Below are 22073 nucleotides of genomic sequence, written 5' to 3'. Positions count from 1 at the left end.
TAAATCTTTTCTGATTCTGATTCTGATTCTGAATAACATCATCATTAATATCAATATCAATAACATCATGGCGTGTTGCTGCTCGTTTTGTGTCATTCTGATTCTGGCTGTAATTTATTAATTTAGTGATTTATTGATTTATCAATTTATTGATTTATTTACCAACAAGAAACAAAATGCTGCTGAGTTCACCTTCAGTCTGACTGATTGATTTATTGATAAGGATTGTTCAGGAGCTGTGTACACGATCACAAGGAAGGCTTTTACTTTGAAAATCCTCCCGGAAGCCACTGTGTTGTTCTTCCTGCCAGCGGAGCAGCAGCAGAAGAAGGAGTCACTGCCGTCAGTTAGCATAAGCTTTAGCAGCGCAGGTAGCTCACACCTGAAGAAGAACCCGCGGAATAAAGCTCACGAGACTCTGCTGACGTAAGTCAACGTCACGTTTGTTTTCCGAACCTCTTAAATGTTTTTATAAAAAACCAAATTACGACACAACGAACTTAAGACCGGCAGAGCTCAGCTAACTGACGTCACAGAGTTAGCACCGGAGCTAACCAGCTGTTTCACACACACACACACACACACACTCACACTCACTCACTCTGAAATGTCTGTTTGTGGGTGTGTTTATGTGGCAGCAGACTGTGTTAGTTTATACAGACGATCGATTTATTCATTTTTTAAAACGAAGTTTAAGATCGAAGTCATGGCTTCTCCTTGAAGCTGCTGAATCTGCGGAGCTGAAACACCAGTAGATTCAAATCATCTGCTGTCAAAATTCATGTTGCCCCTGCAGATCATTTCTTAAATTTGCATCAGAGTCTGTGTCCTGTCGGCTCTGAACAAGCCCCGCACATCCAGTGCAACAGCTTGATCCGGGATGTTAGGGGTTAACATGAAGACACAGCCTGATCCAGGATGTTAGGGGTTAACCGCCTCTTTCGGGTTAATGTCATAGAAAAGCCTCACTGCGCTGCCGTTGCTATAGCAACCACTCATATACAGCTGTGATGTAATGAGTCCTAAAACGCGGAAGTCCGTTAGCATATTTGCTCTTCTGGTTCTTCTCTCAAACCTCGTGTTTGGACTTTGAAGGTTTAAGGCGTCTTTAGCAGTTGCTAACAAGTGGCTAAATAGGACTACAGTGTTTGTTGTCATCTTCATCTGAGAGGATCATCACGCCGAACTAACCTTCGAAGGATCTTAAACTTGTGTTCCTCACCGAGACTTTTTTGGGAGATAATCCAAAATCCCAGACGGTTTTTGACCAGGGAACCAGTGTGAAGCTAACTTCCTGTTGGACTACAAAAATACATCATCCTGTCACCACTCTGTAGTTTCTGTATTTGGATGAACATGATGACATCACTCTGACATCATTATGTCGTCGGCGAGCTAAAGCCTCCTCATTGTGACATCGTGTGTCAAAGGTCACACAGTGACATCACATGTCAAAGGTCACACTGAGGACAATCCCTGTGTGTCCTCAGGTGTGATGCAGGACTCATGTCCCTGTCTCTGTGTCCTCAGGTGTGATGCAGGAGACATGTCTCTGCAGGCCGTGCTGCAGCAGAGGATCGTGTCCGCCCAGGCGCTGCTGCAGCGGGCGGAGCAGCTGTGTCCTGGTGTGGAAGGTCACCAGAAGCTGTGCGGCAAGCTGCGGGCGGAGCTGCGCTTCCTGCGGCGGGTGGAGGCGGGAGAGCTGCAGGTCAAAGAGTCTCACCTGCACAGCACCAACCTGACTCACCTGACCGCCATCGTGGAGTCAGTAGAGAGTCTGGAGGGCGTGGTCGCTCTGCTGCACGTCTTCACCTACCAGGATGCCGCCGGCTCCAGGCAGACGCTGGTGGTGGACGTGGTGGCGAACAGTGGACACACCTGGGTGAAGGCGGTGGGCAGGAAGGCAGAGGCTCTGCACAACATTTGGCAGGGGCGGGGCCAGTACGGAGACAAGAGCATCATCACACAGGCTGAGGACTTCCTGCAGGCCAGCCGCCAGCAGCCCGTCCAGTACCGACACCCCCACATTGTTTTTGCCTTCTACAACGGCGTCTCCTGCCCCATGGCCGACCGCCTCAAGGACATGGGCATTGCCGTGCGCGGGGACATTGTCGCTGTCAATGCCGTAATGACGGAGGAGGGAGGAGACGAGGAGGAGCAGGAAGAGGAGGATGAGGAGGAGGAGGAGGAGCCTGCTGAAGACAAAGATGAAGAAGAGGAGGAGTCTGAGTTGACCAGAGTCGACCGCAGCACAGTGGTGGCCAGCCTGGCGTTTCCCGCCCAGGTAAAGGTGGAGGAGTGTCAGCGCGTGAACCTGGACATCACCACGCTTATCACGTACGTGTCATCGCTGAGCCACGGACGATGTCACTTCACCTTCAGGGAGCCCGTGCTGACGGAGCAGGCGGCCCAGGAGCGCCGCCAGCAGGTGCTGCCGCAGCTTGATGCCTTCATGCAGGGGAAGGAGCTGTTTGCCTGTCGCGCCGCCGTCGCCGACTTCCAGCTGATCCTGGACACGTTGGGCGGGCCAGGCGAGAAGGAGCGAGCTCAGAAGCTGCTGGCTCGACTGCACCTGGTGGACGACCAACCGTCGGAGCGCACGCTGCGCCTTACACCTAGCGCCAAGGTCAACCACCGCTCGCTCATGATCTTCGGCACCGGAGACTCGCTGAGAGCCGTTACCATGACGGCAAACAGCCGATTCGTCAGGGCGGCGGCCAATCAGGGTGTCAGATACAGCGTGTTCATCCACCAACCGAGAGCTCTGACCGAGGGCAAGGAGTGGAGAGCCACGCCTGTCTCTGAGCAGGGGCTGATGGGAGTTTGAGTTCCATAAACAGTTCATGTAAATATCATCTGATCACTATATTCACAGATCAATAAAGCTTCACAGCCACTTCCTGCTTTGCTGTCATTTGTTACAGGAGGTCACATGGTCACCAGGTAGTAGACAAGTGTGTTCTAATGATGTCATGTTAACCACCGTCTTTCTGTCCACTCGTGGTCCCTGAGAATGGATGTACTTCCTGTTCACTGACCACAGCTGATTCTGAAGCTGCGTTCACACAGCGAGCCGCAGCATCAGGCTGCCATGGCAACAGGCTGCTGCAGGGACACAGCAGCAGACTGCTGCGGCCGTCCTCAGTAACTGTCTGATTACAGCTGCAACAGCACGCGGTGTCTGAGGACGGCTGCGGCAGCACGCGGCGTCTGAGGACGGCTGCGGCAGCACGCGGCGTCTGAGGACGGCTGCGGCAGCACGCGGCGTGCTGCGGCCTCTTGTGTTTTCTGTGTTATTTCTTGTTGGTCTTGTTTTAGTAAATCACTTTTGTTTGTTACAGCAGTGATGCTCACACTGTGACATCACACCCACCTCACAAAATGATTGGTCTGTCATGGTTTTATTTTGGGAGGTGAAGTCACAGTTAAGTTTATAAGAAACCATTTTCATTGGTTGTTAACACAGACTGTAAATAAAGATGACCGACGCCCCCTCTGACCCGCTGGGCTTCAGGGGTTCAGGTTAAAATATCCGAGATACGGGCATCGCCATCTTGTGCTGGTGATGTAATTGAGAGGCGGAGTCTGCGAAGTAGTGATATCCGGTGGGGGAGTTCCCGCCAAAACACCCATCTGACCAGTCACGAGCAGCTCCATTGAATGTGAGCGCAGTGATTGGCTGTCACAGCTGTCAATCATGGTGATGTAATAACTGATTCAAACTGTCCTGATGATTCACTCCTCTCTTAACACACACACTCACTCACTCACACACACACACACAGAGTGTGTGTCAGTGAGTGTGTAGTTCATGGTCTTTCGCTGAGGTGGAGTGGCGGGCTCTTTGACCTTCACTGCAGACGGACAGCAGGGGGCGATACTGTCCTGATGTCCATCTTTATATACAGAGTGTGTGTTAATAGCGCCTGCCCAATTCTACGCAGACCCATCACCGGCGATTGTAGAGCAGTGCATGCTGGTCAGATTTGTGTCCCAGCCTAGTCCGACTTGGTCTGACTTCATGCAAAAGAGGACGGCGAAAATCTTGCGATTTCGAGGCCCCAGATTGTAGAGCTGCCTGGCTGTCAGCTGATCCAAAAGCTGATTGGTTCAGATGTTCACTTACCAACGTAAAGCCTCAGATGAACTTTTTTTGTTGAATTTCGGAGATTTGGGATTGATTTGTCTTCTTTGAAGGTTTTCTGTGAACAGAGTTCATGTTGAGACTGATGATGATGATTTACAGTCACACAGACTAAATTCATTCATCATAAACTACACAGAGTCTGCTGTAAAGTTTTTAAATTATTCTGAAGGCCGAAGGAAAAGAAGGATTAAGGGTTAAACAGGCGTGGACAGTCGTCGGTGTGATGTCGGGATTCTTAAAATAAGGTGTACAGATGTAAAGCTCTGACCGGCTGTCTGACTGATCTGAGAGCCGTTATGATGGTTTTGATTTATCGAGCATAGTTTTCGACAGAATCGCTCAGCAGATTTATAAACAGCTGATATAATGCTGATAAACATCAGAGTTCACGGAAATGAAGCTGAGCCGTGAACAGAAATCACAGATCGCCTGTCTGATATTTGAAAAGTTTACGTTGTCCATCAACACAGAGACTGAAAACGATCTGATCAGATCTGAATGAAAAGGACTCAAATCTAATTGGGTGCTTCTGTGACTTCCTGCACAGACCGAAGGCTGCTGTAAAAGTCAGAAAACGGTCTGACTTGATGGCAGCTTTTTGTCTGCTGTGGTCCTCCGTCCAGACCAGGCCCCCTCAGGTGGCACCACATCCCACAGCTGACCGATCACTGAGTGAGGTGAGTGTGTTTTTCTGTTTTTATGGTGACGTCGTAGACTGTATATAAAGAGTGATGAGTGTACGGCTGATATCGATTAATGATTGATTATAGATTCATGCTGTCACAGCGCTTCGTGCTTTTAATCTGAAAATCTGGGAGCGGATGCGGGCGAGTCCTGGTGTCCTGATGGCTTCCTGTTAGCAGTCAGCTGGGAGCAGCCCGGGAGTCACTTTCATGGATCGATTTTAAAGCGGACAGTTTTTGGGAGTCAGTTTTTGGGAGAGGAGATGCCGAGAGTGGGAGCGGAGGAGGAGCTGCGGACTCTGATGGAGGTGAGAAACTCCTTTAACTTCAAAAGCGAACTTTATTTAAAGAAACAACAAGTTCACCTGTCACTGACCGGCTGCTAACAGCGAGGCTAACAGCGGCGAAGCTAACAGGAGCCCGCTCACTGCCGCGAGCTTCGTTAGCTTCATGCTAACAACAACAACAACAACAACAACAACAACAACAACAACAACAACGAAGGCTATGACAACAACTGATCATCGATATCTGCTCCTCCTCTCCTACTCTCTCTCCTCCTCTCCTACTCTCTCTCCTCCTCTCCTCTCTTCTCTCCTCCTCTCTCTCCTCCTCTCTCCTGCTCTCCTCTTCTCTCCTCCTCTCCCCTCCTCCTCCCTCCTCCTTTCTCCTGCTGTCCTCTTCTCTCCTCCTGCTCCCTCCTCTCCTCTCTTCTCTCCTTCTCTCCCCTCCTCCTCTCTCTTCTCTCCTCCTCTCCCCTCCTCCTCTCTCCTCCTCTCTCCTGCTGTCCTCTTCTCTCCTCCTGCTCCCTCCTCTCCTCCTCTCCCCTCCTCCTCTCTCTTCTCTCCTCCTCTCCCCTCCTCCTCTCTCCTCCTCTCTCCTGCTGTCCTCTTCTCTCCTCCTGCTCCCTCCTCTCCTCTCTTCTCTCCTCCTCTCCCCTCCTCCTTTCTCTTCTCTCCTCCTCTCCCCTCCTCCTCTCTCCTGCTGTCCTCTTCTCTCCTCCTGCTCCCTCCTCTCCTCTCTTCTCTTCTCTCCTCCTCTCCCCTCCTCCTCTCTCCTCCTCTCTCCTGCTGTCCTCTTCTCTCCTCCTCCTCTCTCCTCTCTCCTCCTCTCCTCCTCTCTCTCCTCCTCTCTCCTCTCTCCTCCTCTCTCTCCTCCTCTCTCCTGCTGTCCTCTTCTCTCCTCCTGCTCCCTCCTCTCCTCTCTTCTCTCCTCCTCTCCCCTCCTCCTCTCTCTTCTCTCCTCCTCTCCCCTCCTCCTCTCTCCTGCTGTCCTCTTCTCTCCTCCTGCTCCCTCCTCTCCTCTCTTCTCTCCTTCTCTCCCCTCCTCCTCTCTCTTCTCTCCTCCTCTCCCCTCCTCCTCTCTCCTCCTCTCTCCTGCTGTCCTCTTCTCTCCTCCTGCTCCCTCCTCTCCTCCTCTCCCCTCCCCCCCTCTCTTCTCCCCCCCTCCTCCCCCCTCCTCCGCTCTCCTCCTCTCTCCTGCTGTCCTCTTCTCTCCTCCTCCTCTCTCCTCCTCTCCCCTCCTCCTCTCTCTTCTCTCCTCCTCTCCCCTCCTCCTCTCTCCTCCTCTCTCCTGCTGTCCTCTTCTCTCCTCCTGCTCCCTCCTCTCCTCTCTTCTCTCCTCCTCTCTCTCCTCCCCTCTCTCCTCTCCTGCTCCTCCTGCTCCTCCTCAGTGTCAGTACAGGTATCCAGGTGAGACTTTGTCTGATCTTCAGAGGGTTCGTTCTCTTTTCTCTGATCTTCGTCTCTACGTGGATTTTTACTGTGAGTGCATTTATCCATCCATCCATCCATCCATCCATCCATTCATCCCTCCCTCCATTCATTCATTCATCACTCCATCCATCCATTCATCCATCCATCCATTCATCCATCCATCCATTCATCCCTCCCTCCATTCATCCATTCATCCCTCCATCCATCCATTCATCCACCCATCCATTCATTCCTTCATTTTATCAGCTTAGTGAAACTACTAAACCACCCATAATGCATTGTGTGCAAAAAAAAATGACAAAGAACGCCGACGTTCAGCTTCATTCTTTATTAACGAGGACCAGAACTGTACTGACCAGGACTGACCAGGACTGACCAGGTCCACACTGTCCAGGACTGACTGGGACTGACCGGTACTGCACTGTCCAGGACTGACCGGGACTGACCGGGACTGCACTGTCCAGGACTGACCAGGACTGACCGGGACTGACTGGGACTGACCAGGACTGACCAGGGCTGAGGAGGATCGTCAAGGACTGATGGGGGACTGAAAAGGACTAATGGAGGACTAACCAGGACTGCTGAGGACTAAAGAGGACTGATAGAGACTGTTGTGTCCTCTGACAGGTTTCCTAAATAAAGAGAAGAAGAAGCTTGTTTACCTGGCCGGGACACTTCCTGTCCTCTACGAAGGTGAGACTCTTGTCCATCCATGTGTCCGTCTTTATCCCGCAGCTCATTAAAACACTCAGACTGATCTGCTGAGTCCATGTCTCCGAGTCGTCAAGGAGGTGTCAACGAATCAGAGCCACATTTATTTCCTACAGGGCACCGCTACGGAGCATGATGATCGGAATCATGTTTGGAATCGTGTTTGGAATCGTGTTTGGAGTCATGTTTGGAATCGTGTTTGGAGTCGTGTTTGGAATCGTGTTTGGAGTCATGTTTGGAGTCATGTTTGGAATCGTGTTTGGAGTCATGTTTGGAATCGTGTTTGGAGTCGTGTTTGGAATCGTGTTTGGAATCATGTTTGGAGTCATGTTTGGAATCATGTTTGGAATCGTGTTTGGAGTCATGTTTGGAATCATGTTTGGAATCGTGTTTGGAGTCATGTTTGGAATCGTGTTTGGAGTCATGTTTGGAGTCATGTTTGGAATCATGTGGAATCATGTTTGGAGTCATGTTTGGAATCGTGTTTGGAGTCATGTTTGGAATCATGTTTGGAGTCATGTTTGGAGTCATGTTTGGAATCATGTGGAATCATGTTTGGAGTCATGTTTGGAGTCATGTTTGGAATCGTGTTTGGAGTCATGTTTGGAGTCGTGTTTGGAATCGTGTTTGGAGTCATGTTTGGAGTCATGTTTGGAATCATGTTTGGAATCGTGTGGAATCATGTTTGGAGTCATGTTTGGAGTCATGTTTGGAGTCATGTTTGGAATCGTGTTTGGAGTCATGTTTGGAATCGTGTTTGGAGTCATGTTTGGAGTCATGTTTGGAGTCATGTTTGGAATCATTTGGAATCATGTTTGGAGTCATGTTTGGAATCGTGTTTGGAATCGTGTTTGGAGTCGTGTTTGGAGTCATGTTTGGAGTCATGTTTGGAGTCATGTTTGGAGTCATGTTTGGAGTCATGTTTGGAATCGTGTGGAATCATGTTTGGAGTCATGTTTGGAGTCATGTTTGGAATCGTGTGGAATCATGCTTGGAGTCATGTTTGGAGTCATGTTTGGAGTCATGTTTGAAATCGTGTGGAATCATGTTTGGAGTCATGTTTGGAGTTGTGTGGAATCATGTTTGGAGTCATGTTTGGAGTCGTGTTTGGAATCGTGTTTGGAGTCATGTTTGGAGTCCTGTTTGGAGTCATGTTTGGAGTCATGTTTGGAATCGTGTGGAATCATGTTTGGAGTCATGTTTGGAGTCTTGTTTGGAATCGTGTTTGGAGTCATGTTTGGAATCGTGTGGAATCATGTTTGGAGTCATGTTTGGAATCATGTGGAATCATGTTTGGAGTCATGTTTGGAGTCATGTTTGGAATCGTGTTTGGAGTCATGTTTGGAGTCATGTTTGGAGTCCTGTTTGGAGTCATGTTTGGAGTCATGTTTGGAATCGTGTGGAATCATGCTTGGAGTCATGTTTGGAGTCATGTTTGGAATCGTGTGGAATCATGTTTGGAGTCATGTTTGGAATCATGTTTGGAGTCATGTTTGGAGTCATGTTTGAAATCGTGTGGAATCATGTTTGGAGTCATGATTGGGGTCATGTGGAATCATGTTTGGAGTCATGTTTGGAGTCATGTTTGGAATCATGTTTGGAATCATGTTTGGAGTCATGTTTGGAATCGTGTGGAATCATGTTTGGAGTCATGTTTGGAGTCTTGTTTGGAATCGTGTTTGGAGTCATGTTTGGAATCGTGTGGAATCATGTTTGGAGTCATGTTTGGAGTCATGTTTGGAATCATGTGGAATCATGTTTGGAGTCATGTTTGGAATCGTGTTTGGAGTCATGTTTGGAGTCATGTTTGGAGTCGTGTTTGGAATCGTGTTTGGAGTCATGTTTGGAGTCATGTTTGGAATCATGTTTGGAGTCATGTTTGGAATCGTGTGGAATCATGTTTGGAGTCATGTTTGGAGTCTTGTTTGGAGTCATGTTTGGAGTCATGTTTGGAATCGTGTGGAATCATGTTTGGAGTCATGTTTGGAATCATGTTTGGAGTCATGTTTGGAGTCATGTTTGAAATCGTGTGGAATCATGTTTGGAGTCATGTTTGGAGTCGTGTGGAATCATGTTTGGAGTCATGTTTGGAGGCGTGTGGAGTCATGTTTGGAGTCATGTTTGGAATCATGTTTGGAGTCATGTTTGGAGTCGTGTGGAATCATGTTTGGAGTCATGTTTGGAGTCATGTTTGGAGTCATGTTTGGAGTCGTGTGGAATCATGTTTGGAGTCATGTTTGGAGTCGTGTGGAGTCATGTTTGGAGTCATGTTTGGAATCATGTTTGGAGTCATGTTTGGAATCGTGTGGAATCATGCTTGGAGTCATGTTTGGAGTCATGTTTGGAGTCGTGTGGAATCATGTTTGGAGTCATGTTTGGAGTCATGTTTGGAGTCGTGTGGAGTCATGTTTGGAGTCATGTTTGGAATCATGTTTGGAGTCATGTTTGGAATCGTGTGGAATCATGCTTGGAGTCATGTTTGGAGTCATGTTTGGAATCTTGTGGAATCATGTTTGGAGTCATGTTTGGAATCATGTTTGGAGTCATGTTTGGAGTCATGTTTGGAGTCGTGTGGAATCATGTTTGGAGTCATGTTTGGAGTCGTGTGGAATCATGTTTGGAGTCATGTTTGGAGTCGTGTGGAGTCATGTTTGGAGTCATGTTTGGAGTCATGTTTGGAGTCATGTTTGGAATCGTGTGGAATCATGTTTGGAGTCATGTTTGGAGTCATGTTTGGAATCGTGTGGAATCATGTTTGGAGTCATGTTTGGAGTCGTGTTTGGAGTCATGTTTGGAATCATGTTTGGAGTCATGTTTGGAATCGTGTGGAATCATGCTTGGAGTCATGTTTGGAGTCATGTTTGGAATCTTGTGGAATCATGTTTGGAATCATGTTTGGAGTCATGGTTGGAGTCATGTTTGAAATCGTGTGGAATCATGTTTGGAGTCATGTTTGGAGTCGTGTGGAATCATGTTTGGAGTCATGTTTGGAGTCATGTTTGGAATCATGTTTGGAGTCATGTTTGGAATCGTGTGGAATCATGCTTGGAGTCATGTTTGGAGTCATGTTTGGAATCGTGTGGAATCGTGTTTGGAGTCATGTTTGGAATCATGTTTGGAGTCATGTTTGGAATCATGTTTGGAGTCATGTTTGGAGTCATGTTTGAAATCGTGTGGAATCATGTTTGGAGTCATGTTTGGAGTCGTGTGGAATCATGTTTGGAGTCATGTTTGGAATCGTGTGGAATCATGCTTGGAGTCATGTTTGGAGTCATGTTTGGAATCTTGTGGAATCATGTTTGGAGTCATGTTTGGAGTCATGTTTGAAATCGTGTGGAATCATGTTTGGAGTCATGTTTGGAGTCATGTTTGGAGTCGTGTGGAGTCATGTTTGGAGTCATGTTTGGAGTCATGTTTGGAATCGTGTGGAATCATGTTTGGAGTCATGTTTGGAGTCATGTTTGGAATCGTGTGGAATCATGTTTGGAGTCATGTTTGGAGTCGTGTTTGGAGTCGTGTGGAATCATGTTTGGAGTCATGTTTGGAGTCATGTTTGGAGTCATGTTTGGAATCGTGTGGAATCATGTTTTGAATCATGTTTGGAGTCATGTTTGGAGTCATGTTTGGAATCGTGTGGAATCATGTTTGGAGTCATGTTTGGAATCATGTTTGGAGTCATGCTTGGAGTCATGTTTGAAATCGTGTGGAATCATGTTTGGAGTCATGTTTGGAGTCATGTTTGGAATCGTGTTTGGAGTCATGTTTGGAGTCATGTTTGAAATCGTGTGGAATCATGCTTGGAGTCATGTTTGGAGTCATGTTTGGAATCGTGTGGAATCATGTTTGGAGTCATGTTTGGAATCACGTTAGGAGTCATGTTTGGAGTCATGTTTGAAATCGTGTGGAATCATGTTTGGAGTCATGTTTGGAGTCATGTTTGGAGTCGTGTTTGGAATCGTGTGGAATCATGTTTGGAGTCATGTTTGGAGTCATGTTTGGAGTCTTGTTTGGACTCGTGTGGAGTCATGTTTGGAGTCATGTGGAGTCATGTTTGGAGTCATGTTTGGAGTCATGTTTGGAATCATGTTTGGAGTCATGTTTGGAATCATGTTTGGAGTCATGTTTGCAATCGTGTGGAATCATGTTTGGAGTCATGTTTGGAGTCATGTTTTGAGTCATGCTTGGAGTCATGTTTGGAATCGTGTGGAGTCATGTTTGGAGTCATGTTTGGAATCGTGTGGAATCATGTTTGGAGTCATGTTTGGAATCACGTTAGGAGTCATGTTTGGAGTCATGTTTGAAATCGTGTGGAATCATGTTTGGAGTCATGTTTGGAGTCGTGTTTGGAATCGTGTGGAATCATGTTTGGAGTCATGTTTGGAGTCATGTTTGGAGTCTTGTTTGGAATCGTGTGGAGTCATGTTTGGAGTCATGTGGAGTCATGTTTGGAGTCATGTTTGGAGTCATGTTTGGAATCATGTTTGGAGTCATGTTTGGAATCATGTTTGGAGTCATGTTTGCAATCGTGTGGAATCATGTTTGGAGTCATGTTTGGAGTCATGTTTTGAGTCATGCTTGGAGTCATGTTTGGAATCGTGTGGAGTCATGTTTGGAGTCATGTTTGGAATCGTGTGGAGTCATGTTTGGAGTCATGTTTGGAGTCATGTTTGGAGTCATGTTTGGAATCGTGTGGAATCATGTTTGGAGTCATGTTTGGAGTCATGTTTGGAATTGTGTGGAATCATGTTTGGAGTCATGTTTGGAGTCATGTTTGGAGTCATGTTTGGAGTCGTGTGGAATCATGTTTGGAATCGTGTGGAGTCATGTTTGGAGTCATGTGGAGTCATGTTTGGAGTCATGTTTGGAGTCATGTTTGGAATCATGTTTGGAGTCATGTTTGCAATCGTGTGGAATCATGTTTGGAGTCATGTTTGGAGTCATGTTTTGAGTCATGCTTGGAGTCATGTTTGGAATCGTGTGGAGTCATGTTTGGAGTCATGTTTGGAATCGTGTGGAATCATGTTTGGAGTCATGTTTGGAGTCATGTTTTGAGTCATGCTTGGAGTCATGTTTGGAATCGTGTGGAGTCATGTTTGGAGTCATGTTTGGAATCGTGTGGAGTCATGTTTGGAGTCATGTTTGGAGTCATGTTTGGAGTCATGTTTGGAGTCATGTTTGGAGTCATGTGGAATCATGTTTGGAGTCATGTTTGGAGTCATGTTTGGAATTGTGTGGAATCATGTTTGGAGTCATGTTTGGAGTCATGTTTGGAGTCATGTTTGGAGTCGTGTGGAATCATGTTTGGAATCGTGTGGAGTCATGTTTGGAGTCATGTTTGGAATCATGTTTGGAGTCATGTTTGGAATCGTGTGGAATCATGTTTGGAGTCATGTTTGGAGTCATGTTTGGAATCATGTTTGGAGTCATGTTTGGAATCATGTTTGGAGTCATGTTTGGAGTCATGTTTGGAGTCATGTTTGGAATCATGTTTGGAGTCATGTTTGGAATCATGTTTGGAGGGATGTTTTACTGGCTGACTCAGTAATGTAACTGTAACAGGAGAAACAGAAGGATGTGTTTCTCTGTTACTACAACACTTAAAATCTTTAATCGGAGCACATCCTTAGACCTACACTCTGTGTTCCTCACTGGAGGACGGAGCTTGTCCTCCTGGAAGCTGCAGACCCAGGGTCTGACCCAGTCTGGTTTTGTGAACTCTGTGATGTCATGTGTGTCTTTACAGGAAGTGAGTATAATATCCCAGTGTGCATCTGGCTTCATGAGACCCACCCGATGTCAAGACCTCGCTGTTTCGTCTGTCCCTCTGTCTCCATGGTGATCAATCCGTCCTGTTCCTTTGTGGATGCCTCCGGCAACATCAGTCTGGACGGACTTACAAACTGGACTCAAGTAAGACCCAGTGAGCGTTCTCAGTCTGACAGAGCAGGTTAATCTGGTTACCTGTCCAGGTGTGGGGACAGCACAGGGATTCTGTGGTCTGCTGGTTACCTGTCCAGGTATGGGGACAGCACAGGGATCCCGTGGTGTCCTACAATATTAACTCTTGAGCTGAAAATCAAACAGTCGATTTTACTTCCTGTCAGGGCGTGTCCAACCTGTCTCGGCTGGTGTCAGAGATGAGACGGGCCTTCCAGAGGGACACACCCCTTTATGCCAGGTGTCCTGTCCAAGCCCCACCCCCTGCAGGTGTGCGAGTGTCAGCTGGAAGGTGAGCTGATCATGTTGATTGGTAATAATCAATAATAGCTCTCAGGGAGGTGTTATATCTCAGTTTCCTCGTCCTGCAGCGTCCATCGTCCCTCTGCCTCCTCCTCCACATCCTCTCCACAGAGAGACCTCCTCTTCCTCACTTCCTCTCACCAGTCTGGACTGAAAGGTAAACTTCCTGTGTGATGGTCTTGGCTCTGGTAACTGTGGCAGGTTTGTCTCTGAAGTGACCAGACGAAGCCCGCCCCCTTTGTTGCAGCCAACCAATTGGAGCAGAGCATCGAGGTGAGGAGGTCGTACACCGAGGAGCTGCTGGGGATCGACTTTAGCGCTCCGCTGTCCTCCAACAACCACAGCAACCCCTTCATCAGCTCCTCTTCAGGTAAGACACCTGACAGGTGAGACAGACTCTTGACAGGTGAGACAGACTCCTGACAGGTGAGACACCCGACAGTTTGACACAGACTCCTGAGAGGTGAGACACCTGACAGGTGAGACAGACTCCTGATAGATGAGACAGACTCCTGAGAGGTGAAGTCTTCAGGTTGTTTCAGATGACCCTGACTGACGCAGACCGGCACAGTCTGGACCACCATCCTGCTGTGTGCAGTGCACAATGGGTAGTGAGGTTAGTCATGAACAGAGCAGGATCAAAGTTCCACATACTGACTCCACATGGTCCTGGTCTCCACAGGTGCCCCCCCTGCAGATCCTCTCAGCAGGATGATGGGAGCTCTAAGGCTGGACTCAGAGTCCAGCAGTGTCCATCCAGGTCAGTCACCTGTACGGACGCTCCAATCAGAGGCAGCCAGAGACGGATACACCACAGGCCCTGGACCAGCAGCTGGACTGCATCAGGAGCGCGGGACTGAGAGACGTCAGTCAGAACCAGCAGAAGGAGAGAACAACTTTAAGGTGACGAGAACATCGGGGTCAGCAGATCTCAGATGTCCTCAGCAGGTCTCAGGTGTTGAAAGTATCTCAGCAGGTCTCAGGTGTTCTTAGCAAGGTTTAGGTGGTCCGCAGTATACCCAGTGTAACCAGTGCACCCAGTGTTCCTCATGGGGACTCAGGGGGTCCTCCTCTGGTCTCAGGGGGGCATTGATCAGTGGGTCGCAGATGTTAGACGGTGTCTCACGTTAAGTGGACTGTTCTCGTGCTGTCAGGCGTCATGAATTTTGGGCTGGACCGAAACAACACGTTTCATTCACCTCTGGTTGTCAACCTGGGGCTCCCGACTCCACTGTGGGTCACCACAGCTTCCCAGGAGGTCGTGAGGCTGTGTCTGTCTGTCCTGGTGTCCATCTGTCCTGGTTTCCGTCTGTCCTGGTGTCTTTACAGACTGTGTCTGTCCTCAGATGGCGTCCTGTCTTCCTGAGGACAAGGCGTCCATCTTCCTGTCTCTGATGACGATGGAGGGACGGAGCTTCAGCGCTGGTGATGTCATGGAGGCGGTCCAACTGAACAGAGATTTCCCATCAGCCCTCAAGTTCCTGACGCACAGCTGCCCCATCTGCCAGGACCAGGTGACCTTCAGCAAGGTGAGCCGGCCAATCAGAGCCCACAGCCTCTTCTTCTGCTGTCTGTGTTGTGTAGATGGTTACCGTGACTCTGTTTCTTCTTCTGCTGTCTCTGTTTGTGTAGATGGTTACCATGACACACTGCGCCTGTTGTCTCTGTCAGTCATGCTTTAAGTCGTTTTTCTCGGTGGCCATTAAAGAGAAGAGCATCGATCAGCTGGTCTGTCCTCAGTGTGGTCGACCAGAGGTCAAAGGTCAGGGAGCAATGGAGTACTTTAACCTGCTGGACACACAGGTGAGGGGTCAAAGGTCAGCTGACTCAGGTGAGGGGTCAGAGGTCAGATATTTGTGATGAGCCTTGAGACAGATGGAGGTTTTGGAAGTCAAGTTTTCTTAAAAAATCACAAAACATTAGTTAAGAAAAGAAAAATAGATCCAGTCGTTCTGTTTTTAAACTGTGTAAAATCAGAAGTTCAGATTTTCGGAGCTCAAACAGGTCAAGTTTTAATCCAGGTGTTTCCTGCCAAATTAAAAAGAGAAAAGTCTGATCCATTTGATTGGATTTATTCATAAACACAACAGATGTCATCTCATGCACTTTCCACTTTTCATGGAGAACACGTTCACACTGTCTTTATTTCTTTCTTTATTTATTTAATAACACACACACACACACACACACACACACAGTAACACACAGTAACACACAGTAACACACAGTAACACACAGTAACACACAGGGTCAGTCATTCAGAGGGCGGAGATGTTACTTGTGTTACGCTGAGAGTGACACGTTAACGATTATTGAAGTCCGGTTGACCCGACCGTCTGGATAAAGGCCAAAATATTAACATGAAACCAGCATGAGAGGCGAGGCAACTGTTTGTTTGTTTTATAATCAGCTGTTTGTTTGTTTGTTTGTTTGTTTTTATAATCAGCTGTTTGTTTGTTTTTATAATCAGCTGTTTGTTTGTTTTATAATCAGCTGTTTGTTTGTTTGTTTGTTTGTTTTTATAATCAGCTGTTTGTTTGTTTTTATAATCAGTTGTTTGTTTGTTTTATAATCAGTTGTTTGTTTGTTTGTTTTATCATCAGCTGTTTGTTTGTTTGTTTGTTTGTTTGTTTACAGATCCGTCACTTCCTGCCTCCTCAGATCCATGAACTGTTCCAGAGGAAGCTCAGAGACAGAGCTCTGCAGGAAATGCCCAACTTCCGTTGGTGTGCTCATGTAAGATCCAAAGACCACATCAGACCAAATCCAGAGCCTCCCACTCAGTATACCTGTCTCACCTGTCTGTCTGTCTGTGTCCCTGTGTCTCTGTGTGTCCCTGTGTCTCAGTGCTCATTCGGGATGCTCCATGAGGTGGACCGGTTGCGGATGGACTGTCCCAGCTGTCAGAAGAGTACCTGCTGTCGGTGCAGATCACCTGTAAGTCTCACACACTTCAGAGAACTGATCTCAGGCCTGATCCTGCTCAGACCACAACCTGTCTCTGTGTCTGCAGTGGTCCCCCCAACATCAGGGACTCTCCTGTCACCAGTTCAGAGTCTGGCAGCAGCAGAACCAGCCGGACCACCAGACTACCTCCACCCTGCTGAGCCACAACAGCATTGGTAAGGACACTAACACTGCCAGGACATCCAACCTGGTCCTCCTAACACCAGGACCTCCAACTGGGTCCTCCTAACACCAGGTCCTCCTAACACCAGGTCCTCCTAACACCAGGTCCTCCTAACACCAAGTCCTCCTAACACCAGGTCCTCCTCACACCAGGTCCTCCTCACACCAGGTCCTCCTAACACCAGGTCCTCCTCCTAACCTAATCAAGGATTCCCCCGAAGGAAACTGCCGAGGGGAAGGGACCGAGGGCATTTTTGGAACGCAGCGCAGGTGTTGATGGTGTGTTGGGTGTGGCCTTAATGTGGTCTGATTTGTCTCTCCCCAGAGTGTCCAAACTGTCAGTTTGTCTTCAGTCTGTCCAGAGGAGGCTGTCTTCACTTCACCTGCAGTCAGTGTCAGCATCAGTTCTGTGGCGGCTGCAGTCAGCCCTTCAGTCCAGGATCGGTGAGTCCTCTCCTCTGGTATTATTTTATCTCCTCTGTTATTATTTTATCTCCTCTGTTATCATGTTATCTCCTCTGTTATTATTTTATCTCCTCTGTTATCATGTTATCTCCTCTGTTTTCATGTTATCTCCTCTGTTATTATTTTATCTCCTCTGTTATCATGTTATCTCCTCTGTTTTCATGTTATCTCCTCTGTTGTTATTTTATCTCCTGTGGTTTTTACCTTCCATGTTATCATGCGATCTCCTGTGTTATCATTGTGACTTTAAATCATTTCGACCTGGACTTGTTTTCAGGTCTGCAGTTTTTCTGCCGACTGTGCGACCAAAGGTCTTCACGCCCATCACCCCAGAGATTGTCTGTACCACCTGAGAGACTGGAGCGTGTCACGCCTACACTTGCTGCTACAGGTGAGACCACATGCCTGCAGAGCTCAAGTGTGTTGAGGTGGACTGATGAGGACTCTGGTGTGTTGAGGTGGACTGATCAGGACTCTGGTGTGTTCAGGTGGACTGATGAGGACTCAGGTGTATTCTGGTGGACTTATGAGGACTTTGGTGTGTTCAGGCAGACTGATGCAGCCTCTCTGTCTCAGTTTTACAGAGTGTCTCCATCCTGGTTGGATGCAACCAATGGCGGCTCGGCAGGCGGCGGTCGGACAGGTGAGGCAGGTCTCTCAGTGTGCTCACCTGGTGGCGTGTTACCTGTCCTGCTCTGATGAGCTGCGTGTTTCAGGTGTGTGTTTGGTTCTGGAGCTGAGAGAGGACGGCGGCCGGCGGGAGGAGCCCTGTGGACGAGCAGCTGAGCACCAAGGACTCTGCCAGTAAGACCAGTCCTCCCAGTCCCAGCCTCCCACTGTGTCTCACTCACAGGTGTTCAGTGTCCGCCATCTGTCCCGCAGGATGCACTACAAGGAACGTCTGGTGGAGCTGATCAACCGTTGCCGTGCCGACCCAGTGGTCCTCTTCAGCCCTGCCGAGATGAAGGCGGAGCTTCAGCGCTGGAATGTGGCCACGCCCACCAGGAAACCAGAAGAACAGGAGCCGCTGTACATCCACCGCCTCCGCCTGGTCAGTGACATCATCACCTGTCAATAATGATAATGATAACAATAATAATAATAATAATAATAATAATAATAATAATAAACAGCCTTTGAATAGTTGTGTTAATGTTTGCAGTAACATCTGCGTCATGTTGGACTTTAAATGCTGCTTTAGGATTTATTTTACTGCCAGTCTTTAAAGGCACGTTGCCGGGGCGCCCAGTGGCTCAGTGGATAGAGCGGCGCCGCAGGTACAGAGGTTGAATCCTGGAAAAAAATGTGGGCAATTTTTTTTCTTCAGATTTTTTTGGCAATTTTAAAGAAAATTGGCAATTTTTTGTTGCTGTTATTTTTGAAGAAAAAATGTTGGCCTTTTTTTCTTCAAAATATTTGGGGGATTTTTCATGGAAAAAAAATCTCTAAAATGTTCAGTGTGTTAAAAAGAGAAGAAAAGAACATGTTTTTCTTTCTTTAATTTAATTTTCTGGGGGTTGATTTTTAAAAGAAAACATTTTTGTGTCTTTGTTTTTTCTTAAAAAAAATTGGTAATTGATTTTTTTAAAGAGAAAACCCATGAACCCATTCATCACAGCCAGAAACTGTAAAAAATAAAATAATAATCAGAAATATGGCCCCGTGAACACATCATGTGTTATTCTACAGGTTTTGGAATCAAAATTCCACGACTTTTTAAAAACTTTCAGGGTAAATTGAGTTTTTCAAAACTTTTCCAGGCCTGAAAACTGCTATGAGTGAATTCTGTAATTTTACCAGGTTTTTTTCTGGCTGTACATACCCTGTAAATATAATTGATAATTATCACAATTATATAATCCAAGTTACATCCACTTTACAGAATTATTATTTCTCTTTTCTTTCTATCTTTTTAACAAATTTTCAGGTAATTTCTCAAATTAATTTCTTACCATGTTTCTCATTTCCTTTTTCTTTTGTTGAAAGAAATCAGACAATTTTTGCAGGTTTCGAAGGGTTAATCACAAATTGACTGTTCACCTCAGATGTGGAAATAATTTGTGAAGAATGAATGACCGGAGTTATGATGGTGTGTAACGTGTGAATCTGAACTTTTTGAAGGAATAAAAGCTTCTATGATTTATAAAGATGAATCAGAAACACGTGAAAACGTCCTGCATGTGTTCAAAGAAACCGCAGAAAACCATCAATGCCCACTTGACATCAGCCAATCACAGCGCAGCATCGTGTCTCTGTCTCCTCAGACTCTGACCAACAGCATTCCTCTCCGGAGACGGCCACGACCTTTAACCTCTGACCTCTGCTCTAACTCCTGGAGCTCCGCCTCCTCACCTGCTGACCAGTGACTGACTCACCTGTGGCAAACGTGCCGGCATAGTAATCATTAACGTTAATGTCAGTGGGATGAGTTCTGACCACGCCCCCTTCGGTGATGTCACCTGTCTCTATCTCAGTGACGTTATCATGGACAACAGCCGGTGGCCTCTGATTGGCTCAGTGGACCAAAGACGGACTGAATGTTAACGAGCTATATGTTAATAAACTGAGTATAAACGAGCTGAATATTAATAAGCTGAATGTTAAGGAGCTGAGTGTTAACGAAGTTAGTGTTAACGAGCGGAGGGATAAAGAGCTTAATGTTAACGAGCTGAGTGTTAACTAGTTGAGTGTTAACAAGCTTAATGTTGACGAGCTGAGTGTTAATGAGCACAGAGGGTTAGTGTTAATTAGCTGTCGAGATGAATGTTAATAAGCTGACTGGCAGGGCGATGTGGCCTAAAAATAAAATCTTTTTTCACACTAAACCCGATTTTTTATTTTTTTTTGTCTTTAAAAAAAATACAAATGACAAAGAAATCGCTCAGAACGTTTTTTGCTTTTATTTTAGCAATAAAAATTAAAGTAAACTAAATTTCCCTCTTTGGGTTAAAGTGAAAGTTGCACACTTGTCTCTAAAAGTGCACCATAGTTTCAGGGGAGTTGTTTAAATTTGCACTGAAGGCTGCAGTAATTTCACAAAACATATTTACATGAATTCATGTGGATCATATCTTTAGCGGTATGCAGCGTGACTGTATCAGGAACAGCTGTCAGAGTTTCTACATCAGCTGCACTCGTCTATCAGTGACACTGAGAGATCAGCAGCCACCAGCACTCCCAGTGAGAGACCGGTTCAAATCAAAGCAGGGCAGGTGGGCACCAGACCCCCAAATCACTAAATCCGCCCGTGGTGACTGAGAGGACTGTCACTGCTGCTCTCAGTCTGCTCTGACGGATCCGTCGATCAGCTGTGATCAGCCGGCTGTGTTGTTTGCTTTTATTAAGCCTACATTTAGTCAGTTAAAATTAATCTCTCTGGCTCAGTTACTTCAGACAGGAATGTGCGGCCAGAGCTGCGCAAACGCTGCAAACGCGTACACGGTCCTGTTATACGGGACGACGGGGAAATGCTTCCACTGATGTCGGCTGATTTTTAGCGGCTGTTTTTGTGTTTTTGTTTTGTGAATGAGACACTCGGCTACCGTCTCTGTTTGAGATGTTGAAAATCGGTTGCGCTGTTGCTTTCAGTTAAAAGAGCCTGTAAAGGAACTGTTGTTTGTTCCAGATCTGACACCGCAAAAGCCAAACCAGTTCCCAATTTATGACCAGACTGCCATTTTTGGGAACGTACAGCAGAGGAGAAAATTGAGATTTGTATTTTTAAAAATCGTCCCAAACCACAAAGTAAGTATCCATACGAAGTAATGGATGAAATCGATTTATCACCCAGCCCTAACTGAGCATTTTAAGAAGAGCATGTCACACACACACACTAAAGTTCGCGTGTTGGCGTGTGTTAGCATATGTTAGCATGTGTTAACTTATAGGTTGAGATGTTAAGGTGTGCTCGTTATCACCTGATGTTACCACCTGACGTTATTACCTGTGGGTGACATATAACAGGGCATGTGCAAAATAAAGGGACTCTCTCGCAGGTTCAGTAGCACCGATGATGAGCACGTGTGATTATTCCTCCGTGAAACAGTATAATGAAGTCGGTTTTCCTTCCCCAGTGATGACAGTGCCATAAATGTGTTAGCACATTAGCATATTTTAGCATATGTTAGCATATTTTAGCTTGTTAGCACATTAGCATATTTTAGCATAGTTAGCATATATTAGCTTGTTAGCACATTAGCATATTTTAGCATGTGTTAGCATATATTAGCTTGTTAGCCTATATTAGCTTATTAGCACATTAGCGTGTGTTAGCAGATTAGCGTGTATTAGAATATGTTGGCATGTTAGCGTGTTAGCATTTGTTAGCAGTGTTTCTGCGGGCAGATGAGTTTGTAATGATGAACTTGTCTGAAAGTTTATTGTTCTTTAGTGATTCTGCACATAAACGATTTAATAAATGAATCATCATCATTACAGGTCACAGTGACTCGTCCTCAGGAAACACTCGTCGTCCTTAGGTAACAAACTTTCCATTAAAACTGTGATGGTTTTCAAGGTCAAGTTTTTTGGAATTTTTTAACTTAGTATACAATGATGCGTCTCTACAAGCTTTAATATGCGACTTTCAGCCATTTTTGGGACATGTCCAAATTTGACGTCTTTCTTTCATACTTTACAGTGGAGTTTTCATCCAGTTTTTAGACATGCTAAATTATGTCATTTTTGGCCTTTTTTTCGACATTGTATGCAATAACGCGACTCTACAAGTTATATTATGTCGTTTTCAGCCATTTTTTTTTTACGTTTTTCGCCATACTTGTCTGATGTCGGTTTGGTGAAACAGTGTTGTGATGTTGTCTGCAGCTGGAGACAGAAGAGAAAACAGAAGCTGCAGTGTTTTCTGTGGTACTTTTATTCAAGTTTGACTATCTGCCTACATTTTTGTGATTGTCAACAAGGTATCTATCTATCTGTACACATATGTGAATAAATGAAAATTGATTTTCAGACGTGAAAACAAAA

At 46.4% G+C, this 22073-nt stretch overlaps 2 protein-coding genes across 5 annotated transcripts; both read left to right on the top strand.

Annotated features, from left to right (window-relative positions):
• The first annotated feature begins 297 nt into the window (after window positions 1-297).
• LOC121964239 (E3 ubiquitin-protein ligase RNF31) lies at window positions 298-19915 on the top strand. Of its 4 annotated transcripts, none has more exons than XM_088086008.1 (21): window positions 298-426; window positions 4695-4824; window positions 4934-5138; window positions 6503-6593; window positions 7173-7238; window positions 13000-13166; window positions 13361-13485; window positions 13565-13653; window positions 13744-13866; window positions 14179-14399; window positions 14843-15025; window positions 15129-15299; window positions 16134-16232; window positions 16344-16433; window positions 16510-16618; window positions 16951-17069; window positions 17368-17481; window positions 17667-17733; window positions 17807-17894; window positions 17973-18141; window positions 19355-19915. In XM_088086008.1, the coding sequence occupies exons 3-21, from the start codon at window positions 5094-5096 to the stop codon at window positions 19454-19456; spliced, it is 2238 nt and encodes a 745-aa protein (XP_087942134.1). In that variant the 5' UTR covers window positions 298-426; window positions 4695-4824; window positions 4934-5093; the 3' UTR covers window positions 19457-19915. The 4 variants fall into 4 exon arrangements, with proteins under 4 accessions (XP_087942134.1, XP_087942133.1, XP_087942135.1 ...); XM_088086007.1 differs by having other exon boundaries at window positions 4918-5138; XM_088086009.1 differs by lacking the exons at window positions 298-426; window positions 4695-4824; window positions 4934-5138; window positions 7173-7238.
• Window positions 299-2896, top strand: c12h7orf25 (chromosome 12 C7orf25 homolog). The gene is made up of 2 exons (XM_042517070.2): window positions 299-426; window positions 1531-2896. Exon 2 carries the CDS (start codon window positions 1547-1549, stop codon window positions 2825-2827), a length of 1281 nt encoding a protein of 426 aa, XP_042373004.1. The 5' UTR covers window positions 299-426; window positions 1531-1546; the 3' UTR covers window positions 2828-2896.
• Window positions 19916-22073: the final 2158 nt, after the last annotated feature.

This window comes from Plectropomus leopardus, chromosome 12, assembly GCF_026936395.1.
Source record: "Plectropomus leopardus strain MGB_pleo_1.0 chromosome 12, ASM2693639v1, whole genome shotgun sequence".
NCBI lineage: Eukaryota > Metazoa > Chordata > Actinopteri > Perciformes > Serranidae > Plectropomus > Plectropomus leopardus.
Note: the sequence above shows the minus strand (reverse complement) of the source record. Positions and strands in the feature narration are given on the sequence as shown.

Coding starts and splice junctions, on each gene's coding strand:
- LOC121964239 (XM_088086008.1), top strand. CDS start 5,094: ATGCCGAGAGTGGGAGCGGAGGAGGAGCTGCGGACTCTGATGGAG. Junction 5,139..6,502: donor AGCTGCGGACTCTGATGGAG/GTGAGAAACTCC, acceptor GCTCCTCCTCAG/TGTCAGTACAGGTATCCAGG. Junction 13,654..13,743: donor TCACCAGTCTGGACTGAAAG/GTAAACTTCCTG, acceptor CCTTTGTTGCAG/CCAACCAATTGGAGCAGAGC.
- c12h7orf25 (XM_042517070.2), top strand. CDS start 1,547: ATGTCTCTGCAGGCCGTGCTGCAGCAGAGGATCGTGTCCGCCCAGGCG.